At 35.9% G+C, this 9,623-nt stretch overlaps 1 protein-coding gene across 3 annotated transcripts in view; it reads right to left on the bottom strand.

Moving 5' to 3' along the window:
* LOC117303497 (protein crumbs-like) overlaps positions 1 to 7,409 on the bottom strand; it is a 42,530-nt gene extending 35,121 nt beyond the window's left edge. For all 3 annotated transcript variants that reach the window (XM_033787719.1, XM_033787720.1, XM_033787718.1), the window contains exon 1: positions 7,214 to 7,409. In XM_033787719.1, coding sequence (XP_033643610.1) covers positions 7,214 to 7,280 — 67 coding nt within the window. In that variant the 5' untranslated portion in view covers positions 7,281 to 7,409. The remainder of the gene's footprint in view (positions 1 to 7,213) is intronic.
* Positions 7,410 to 9,623: the final 2,214 nt, after the last annotated feature.

Genomic DNA, 9,623 nt, shown 5'->3' on the forward strand with positions numbered 1-9,623 from the left:
TAAATTTAACACATTATTGGCCCAGCAGTTCTATTTTCCATGTATACAATGTAAGTATATTTTATAAATAAAATATAGTGGCCTACATAAAAAAAAATCATGGCCAATTGACAACTAATTTTGACCACACCCTGAACCTTGATTCATGCAAAGTTCATCTTTAAATAAATCTGTTATTTAATTCTTCAGAAGACGGAATACATGTCATGCATTCCATATGGATGTAAAGTTACTTATTAACGAGCTACGGTATTAATTTACAATGTACAGTGGGTATCAGTGAGATCCCTGAAACATCAACAACCAACAGAATGAAATTGAAACAGAATATGTAAGTGGAGATTATCGTGGCCTTTGAGCCGTGGCGGCGAGACTGCGTTTCTAACAACCTGTCATAATTACTGATTAACCAGTAGTTATCATATCAGAATATTTGGCTCAACGCTACAATAAGCCAGTCTGAAATATGGTGGACACAATATTACATCCATGACACTGTTGTTAGGTTTGGGTAAATTGGTCTGTATACACCCAAACCTAAGGCCGAGTAAAAAAAGGAACATTTTTAGCGTTCAGGTTTTTAACAAAAAGGAAGGAGGGGCTTTTTATTTTTTATTTCAAGATGGCCGCCATTCTTTTTAAAATGTCAAATATCCATTGTTGTTTTTTACTGCTCAAACACACAATTACATTAATGAAACATTTTGGTAAAGACAAGACATTCAGATTGTGTTGGCTGAGATCGTTTAAAATAACCTTTTTTTCATAAAAAAAATTAAATTAAAATAAAAATTAAAAAAATAAATAAAATAAAATGTGCATAAAAAATGTGCATAAAAACAGAGCAGCCTTTACAAAGGAAGAGGGTGGGGACGCTAAACGTGTTTCTTTTTTTACTCGGCCAAACGGTGCACTCCCTTTTTGAGGTATGGCGGACGTGATAGGAGCGTACTGTTTGGTTTGTGTGTATACACACAAATTTACCTAAACCTTATAGTGTTGTAGTTCATTGTGTCTGTCATATCACAAGAAGGAAAAAATGCTACTGGCTTGAGACCAAATGTCTGCTACATGTCCAAGTGATTTATTTTCTACGGTTGGGTTTGAATTTTTACATAACACATTATGTACACAAAGGACCACTGGTCTAAAGTCCAGTGGTTTTAGTGTTAGGCTGGTGGTAAAACTGAACATATCCTACAGTCTACTGCCTTTTTAGAATTAGAATTAATAACAAACTTTTTATTTTTCGGCTTTTCAAACTATTATTCAAATTTCATCTTCAACAAAATCAAATACCCAAAAGAACGAACTGTGTGGTTGTAAAAATTTTAGTATGATCGTGTGAAAACTGTTTATTTGTACAGTAGACATTCTGAGTTAGAATAGAAGACCAGTGGGCTGAAAAAGCACTATTGGAAAATAAGCCTAGTTGGAAATGTCTAAAAATTTAAGGCTTGCTGTGTTGTATTAGAGAGGGTGTTGGCTAAATGGAAACTCTACTTTACTCAATATTTCCCTTGATGTCACTAGCAGTAATGGACTGATGTTAATTTTTAACAGACTGGTCAATTTCTCCATTCCAGCCTAGGTTGATACATTGATCTGAACCATGAAAATCAATATGGCTGCTCGCTAATCAAAATTCATAGACCAGGCTACCGTTTATTTGTACATACATGTACACACCCATGTGTACCATGAATCTACATTGTAAAATTATCATAAAGATAAAGAGCCAGTTATAATATTCAAAGAAAAACTGGCAGTTAGTTATAAGAAAAAATTTTTAACAATTCTTTGAAAAATGCATTATTTTACCCTAAAGAAATTGAAGAAATTCGATTTTTTTTCCCCGCAAGTTTTGAACTCTCTCCTCTAAACATCTTGAAAGTGGTTTGATTCTGTAATTTAGTAAGTAAGAATTGTGTCAACCACATTTTGTATGGTCATTGTTTCTGAACACAACATCAAGACATTTATAAGTTTTTTGTCTGGCCAAAGGAAATACAAATTTATATGCCGACTTTCATACTCAAAAGTATGCACATTAACTTGGTTTTAATATGTAAATGATCAGAAAATTTGCTTCAAGGTGAATTCAAGCATGGATTAATTATAGTTTATTGCTCCATGGTTGAAGTTGCAGTTGATGTTTCCTGTTACAATGTCGTTTGTGGTAATTACAAAGGAAGTATTACTTCTTATGGACCACTTCCTCTATTGCACCATTGTGCTAAATCAAGTCAGCACTTTGCATTATTGGTTTACGCCATGGAGATACATGTAGAAATAGAATTTTATTATTGATATTTCCCTTTTATTTAGGAAGTTGGTTTGTCTTCATTTTTAAAAATTGTATATATATTTTTTTTCTATGCAAGTCGCCAGACACACAAGGCCTGAAGGCCACTTCAAGGTGTGGGCTACAATTATTTTTTTCCGGAGGCCGTTGCTAATGCCACCTACTCATTGGGCTGAAGGTTACCCCTTTTACAGTCCATACAGATGTAGGCTTGGGTATGGTAGCAATGATACATCCAAATAGAATTTGCAAGAAACGAACAGAACTATCCTTTCTTCCTCCTTTTGGTTACTTTGTTTTAAATGACAAATTTTCAAAGTAGTCAAGTAGGTTTTGTTTCCTGGGAAATTGTGGTGATAATTTAGAGGCTAACCCATGCCCCTGCTTGAGATAACCATGGAGGTTTCTACAAGTACCTCCATGTGATAACAGAGAGGTTAGTGGACTTAGCACAGTGGCGGCCATTTTTGTGTTGTGTGTGAAATAAGCATGGGGCTAGCAGGCCCGTATGCTTCGTTTTTGAAAGGGCAAGGGCACCAAGGCATTTTCTCAAAGGGCACCCTATGAGGAAATTGTTCATTTCTACTGGAGCATTTCAAGGGCACCAAGGCAATGGCAAGGGGCAACGGATAACGGATGCAATCACCTCCGCTGCCTCAGAGAAGGATCAGGCCTGGGCTAGGGTTATATAATTTACTGGGATTTTTATTATTTCTGCGAAAACAGGGCCTAAACCTATCTGTAATCATTGCGTGTGTTAACAGTCTGTATGAATATCTACATGTATGAATATTTGTTTTATGCTTAGTTTCTCCAGGTCCCTAAAACTCTCTATAGATAACGCAGCCAGTCCGTTGAGTCAACAAAAAACGACTTGTGACAATGTGAGTATTTGATTTAATCTCACTGAGATCTCTTGAACAATAGTGAGATTATGTTAAGGATTTAACTTTCTGCTGAATGGGGCTTTTGTCTCAAGGTCTCCCTTTGGTGGATCATGAGCGAGGGAAGCACACTGCACTCTCACGTACATTTACATGTTTAATCCTTACACATGTGAAGTCTTATCATAAAGGGTTATGTGACTGAGCATTATGAAACGATTTATTGCAAACCCCAATATTAGACTCACTTTAATGACTGGACATGGAGTTCTCATTTTACAATTGATCAGTTTATAATTGACCACCTGTTCTTCATCATTGAAGTACACAACAATATTCAACTTTGCATTCTTCCAAAGAAGTGTGATAATAGGCCTACATACATGTATGATAATCCAGTGCCAGACAGAAACCCAGACCCACCTTTAACTACTTTGCCAGTTGAACAGAATGAGGGTGTTTATTGCCCATTACACAACTATGACCTTGTACAACAGCAGACACTGAAAAATGGGGGCTCAAATTTACGAGGTCCTTTGTCAGTTTGATCATGGTTTGATGTGTCCTTTTGTAGTAAATTGCGTGACTTCAATGCTTGAAATTAGGGTGGGGGGGGGGGCACTGGACCCCATGGCTTGTGTACCTTAACATTTGAACTGGGGGCCCATGTAAATTTTTCCACAAGAACAAAATCAAAATGTTTGTATAATATGTGTATACAATTTCTTCCTCTATGCGCACACACAGATTGTCATTTGATTGAATTAAGACACGACCCAGGTATCATCCTTTCTTTTGCCATGCATACTTGGCCCGATTCTCAACAACTCAATATAGGAGGCCTACATGTTTGTGGATCACTATAAGACGCTTTGCAGTGTTGTCTGGAAACTAATATTTTTTTTGTCAATTTGGAAAAAATGGGTTTCAAAGATCTGAAAGGTATTTATCAGAACCGATGTCAACAATCAACAAAAAATGAATACACAAAATTAAATGAAATAAATACAAATTGCGATAAATTCAATTGACATGACTACTGAACTTGTCTCGTCTGTGAATCAACTCAGGGGCTAAACCACTGACCTAGGGTAGCCTCGGGTTGTCCGTTCATACAGTGTCTTGTGAACTCTTTTCTATAAATATTTGACATATTTGTACAAGTACACACATGTATAGCCTACTAGGCCTACACACAAGTTTCATAGCCCTGTATGACCTGTAATTACCACAAGTGATGGAGTGGAATGTGAAGTAGGCCCTGCTTATTGTACCCTAAAACCATGGTTGGACTCTCTGACTTCCCACCATGGCCATGCAATAGTACTAGGTTAGTCAGTAACTAGTAAACATATAACTTGAACATATGTAATACAAATGTATGTGTGCGTACAAAATAAGATAGTGAAATTATCTGGGTAAATACTAGCTTTGGGTTTTTCAGCATTGGTGCAGAGTAGTCTGTAATGTTGAACCTTACAGACTAGGCAGTTTGGCTGGTTGAAATAGTTGATTAAATAAAATTACTTTGTCAGTTTCACTTAAAAATTAAAAATAGGCCTACATTTTCGACCCCAATAAAAACATTTAATATCAATTTTAGTCTAGTATCCAGCAAAATTCATAAACAAATTTTGAGGTAAAACTTACTTTGCAATTGCAGACTTTGGAAACACAACTTAAAAACTTGTTCAAGTATTTTTCCCGACTGCCGAATTGGTTGAATCTACATAAATACCTGACAGCTACACGATACAAATTACACCGTTTTGAAACACCAAAGTTCTTTTCATAATGATACACAATCGATGCCCAATTCAAAACTAGGAAAAGACAAGTTTTTAAATCATTATTTTAAAACTGTAGAACATTAACTTTCTGTGTATTCCATAAGTACAATCCACCATCTGGTACATTTGGCGAACTTTATTTAACTCTACAAAATACCCATAATGGTTTTTTTTCGACAGCTTCCTCAAGGCCATTATAAATCAATCATTAAAAAAGTTTTTTTTACTAACAATTTATATTGCTTTTTTTTTTCTTCCAGCGAGTGCTCTGCAAGATCAAAACAAAATTATTCCTGTTTCTAACTAGTCCCAGATCCAGAGTATACGAGTGTTACAAGAAAACCTTATAAAATAAGGTCAGTGAAAAAGCTGGTGGACTAGTAAGATGACAAGCTAGCTGGTCCAGGCTAAACTCCTACTACTACTAGTACTAGTAGTAGAACCATGATGAGGCTTGTTCCGCTATCGTCTCCACGATGGAGATGATAGTGGAAAGAACCGCATCATACATAGTACTTTTAGTAATTCTAGGAGTAGTCCTGGCGGCGCCCTGGCTTACAAGTCGCTGAAAAACGTTAGAGCGAAGTCAGCGAACTGAAGAAAGTTAGTTTATCCTGGTGTCATGTGTTTTCAGTAGGATAAACAGGAAAATTTTTCACAATCAAAAACTTAATGTTTTTTTTTTCAAATCATCTATCCAATTTTTTAACAGTAACACTTACACTTCATGGTGTGTTGAAATTTTTAAAGTTTTGGTTTTACGTTGCGAGAGACAGTCCGCCATTAACAGTACTTATGCATGCACGACATTGGAGCAACGTCATATGTTTTCACACCTTTCATTGGTTGGTATTTTATTGAATATTCAGAAGCTAGTATGGCGTGCAAAATAAATCAAAAATATTATTCAATTACTACTTAACAAATTTAATTACATTTTTGTCCTAAGGCATTATGGCTACTGTCTAATTACAATCCAGAGATATCATAAGGCATGAAAGTAAAACACCCCACCCCCCTTGAAGCACACACACTTCATAACAATCCGTTTTCCCCCATTTCAGACCAGTAATGTTTGGTTTCAGGAGATAAGAAACCAATCTATGATATTTTCTCTTTAATGTAGACTTTATATTTATTACGCTTATTGGAATTTATTACAGTATGCAGTTAATCAAAATAAAATTGTTGTCGTTTTCACCTAAAAGACTTTAATTTTTCCCAATATTGGCACACCATAGAATCCCAAATAGTAACCACCTCACGTGATCCATCTAGTGACTGAAGCAGAATGAAACTCAATCTAGCAGATAGTAATTTTGTTTTGAACTTTTGAGGTTGGATGATGTTTCTTTGACTCATTTGAATGTTGGCATAATAATGCACTAGTGATTTGTACCAAAAATCAATCATTTTATAAATGTTTGAGCATAACCAACGACAGGAAACTTTATTCTCAGCATGATTAAGCCTGATGAAAATACAGACCGTGAGTAAACTGCATAGCTTCTGTCACCGGTGCAGCTTGCACAATCCCGCGGTAAACGGGAATCAAAGTTGGGGTTCGAAAACATTATGAGGGTCGATAACGTATGACGCTACGATAGATGATAGTTGATAACAATGTAAAATTGTGGAAGACGAAGGGTTACGATTAGCGCATTCATGTGGCGAGGACTAGTCCTACCTTAGGACTAGTCATAACTCTTTGTGAAATCGACCCCTGCTGTAACACTAACCAACAGTGCGGATAACTTTCTGTATGGCGCCACCACTTTTTCACTCATTTTTACAAAAAGGGATATATCAATCAGGTAAATTAGATACTATATTATTTTATTTCGAATGAAAAAGTGGTGGCGCCATACGGAAACTTTTCCAACAGTGCTACTGCTATTATTAATATTAATCGTTCGTGCTATAAAATAATTTATTAAAAAAATGGAGGAAGGACATGATATAATGAAACGTCAGCAAGAACCAAATTCAAATGCAACTAATGACTACCGTGATCAATTCTTAGTTGACATGACACATTTTTTAAACTGCTAGAAATACAATTCTTACGAGCTTCTTCTTCTTCTTCCGTGAAAGAAACAAGCAAACTTTCTGGTTTCGTGTGTGTTATCGGCTATCGTACGGGAGCATCGTACGGTTCAATGGTGCACATACAGCGATTCGCATACAGCGTACACAGAAACGTAAAAATCCAACCACCGAGAGTTTAAACTTACCAAAAGAAACGCAGATAACAGCAAATAATGTCAGCATTATGCTGTCCTTCCCCTGACCAGAATCCATAGTGTCTCTCTGTCTGTTCCCTGAACATAAAAAGAAGTCTATCCTGGTTTAAAAGCCGCCATTTGGAGACATAAAACGTAAAGGTTCCATGACACTTTGACCAGTGTGTGCACCGAGCGGTTGGCAGCAGTTGAATTGTGGTGGTTTAAAGACGGTAGAACGATCCGATAAACGTTAATGCAATTTCAACTTGTCGTCTGGTTCCATTCGGGAATCGATCACTTTTCTGATATTTATTATTGATTGATAACAAATAGTGTACCTCTGAAACCAAATATTTCGTGATATTTCTTGCAACGAAATATCATTAACAGAGTAATTGTGCTTCCTTGGGTCAAATAAATTCCAATCTAATGGAAATTTTGAGCTGCAAAACTCTGAACTTTGTAGCAAAATTATCGACTCTGATAATTATCGAATACGACCGTTAAGTTCACTCGTAGGATCGGGTTCAAAGTGCAAAGGTGTTGTGGGTGGAGTCGTTTTTAGTGTTGGGCGTTGATTTTCGTTTCTCGAATTGTGTACAATAGTTTTGTCTCAAATAATATGGAATTGTTTTGTTCTTTCTAAGTATGATAATAGGGTAATTTTAATAGATTAAAAGCCGTTTTTCATGTTAAAACATTCGAAATGGAAGCGCATAGCTTACGCTTTGTTCTTTTCGTCATAACATTTCAATTGAGTGAGTCATTTTTTGTGTGCAATTACTAGGCCTATAAATTCCTCATTTGCGTTTGGGGTTCGATTAGTTTTTCCAAGCGGAAGTGGTCTCATTAATTAATATAATTTTTTCGAATATTTGGAGAATGTGGATGGATAAACCACAGAGCAAGGAATGGATAAACAAACAAAAAATCTCATAAACGGAAAAACGTTCATTGAGATGGGAAAAAGTAAGTGGCTCCACTTTTGTCAAACTCTTCTGTCGGCGAAATGGAGAGTTGTTTGTCTATCTTTATAATTTTGTTTATTAGGGCCGGCAGTATGAAGCTAAAGGTACTAAAGTTGGGAATAATATTTAATGCCTAGATCGATCAAATTACACAAGAGTCTATGAGCGCTGTCTGTACAGCGGAGTGGATGAGTTCCTTTTTATAAAGTGGTTTATATCATCAAAGATCGTATAGCGCAGCGTAGCGCGCGGCGCGGCGCTATACGATCTTTGGTTTATATCCTGTATCCCCCACAGAAATAACTAGCGCCCTCATGAACAAAACACCGCAAAATTTTCATATTGAGGGCGGTATAAAAGATTTACGGCTGGAAACTTATTTATTTCTGTACGAAAATTCTCAAACAGGTGCACCAGTGTTTGAATTGATGTTTACAAATTATTTCTTACAGGACGCCCTCTTGTGGTTCGGTAAAAACATGAAACCACTTTCAATTGGCACTTTTTCTGGCGAAATAATACTTTTAGTAGGCCTCAAAATAGAAAAAAATTTCCGACCGGATGCACTTTTATTAGGAATAAAAATGTCATTAAGAAAAACGCCAAACTGAAGAAATATCATAGGGCAATACTGACAACTAATTGATACCATATCACACTAAAGGCAATCATCACACTAAATTACCAAAAACTTTGTATTCTCCATCGTGTTTTGAAGAAGGCACAGAATCATTATGCACATTTATTTAGCGAAAAGAATAGTCTCCCTTCAAGGAAATCTTTACACATTGTATGTACAGCAAACAAATTAATTAAACTTGATGGCTTATTACCATATAACATGGTTTGTTCTAAAAAATACTACAACATTTATCTTGTTCAACTCCAATAATTTAACAGTCCAGTAAATAAGGCACTAATCTAAAAATCACAAAGTTGGAAGACAATTGGAAGACTTGTTCAGCTTAAAAAGAAGATATATACCTTTGGTAATTTTGCCACAATTAATTACAGTAACAAAGTTACTTGGTAAGAAAAACTGCAGCCGTTTTAAAATGAAAACATTGAGAAAACGATTCCCTTGAAAGGAAGGTGGCTTTAAAGACAGTGGACACTTTTGGTAATTGTCAAAGTCTTCTCACTTCTTTGAGTATCTAAACATATGCATAAAATAACACACCTGTGAAAATTTGAGCTCAATTGGTCGTCGAAGTTGCGAGTTATGAATGAAATAAAAAACACCCTTGTCACACGAAGTTGTGTGCTTTCTGGTGCTTGATTTCGAGACCTCAAATTCTAAATCCAAGGTCTCGAAATCAAATTCGTGGAAAATTACTTCTTTCTCGAAAACTATGTCACTTCAGAGGGAGCTGTTTCTCACAATGGTTTATATTATCAACCTCTCCCCATTACTCTTTACCAAGTGAGGTTTTATGCTGATAATTATTTTG

Source organism: Asterias rubens, chromosome 19 (assembly GCF_902459465.1).
Source record: "Asterias rubens chromosome 19, eAstRub1.3, whole genome shotgun sequence".
NCBI lineage: Eukaryota > Metazoa > Echinodermata > Asteroidea > Forcipulatida > Asteriidae > Asterias > Asterias rubens.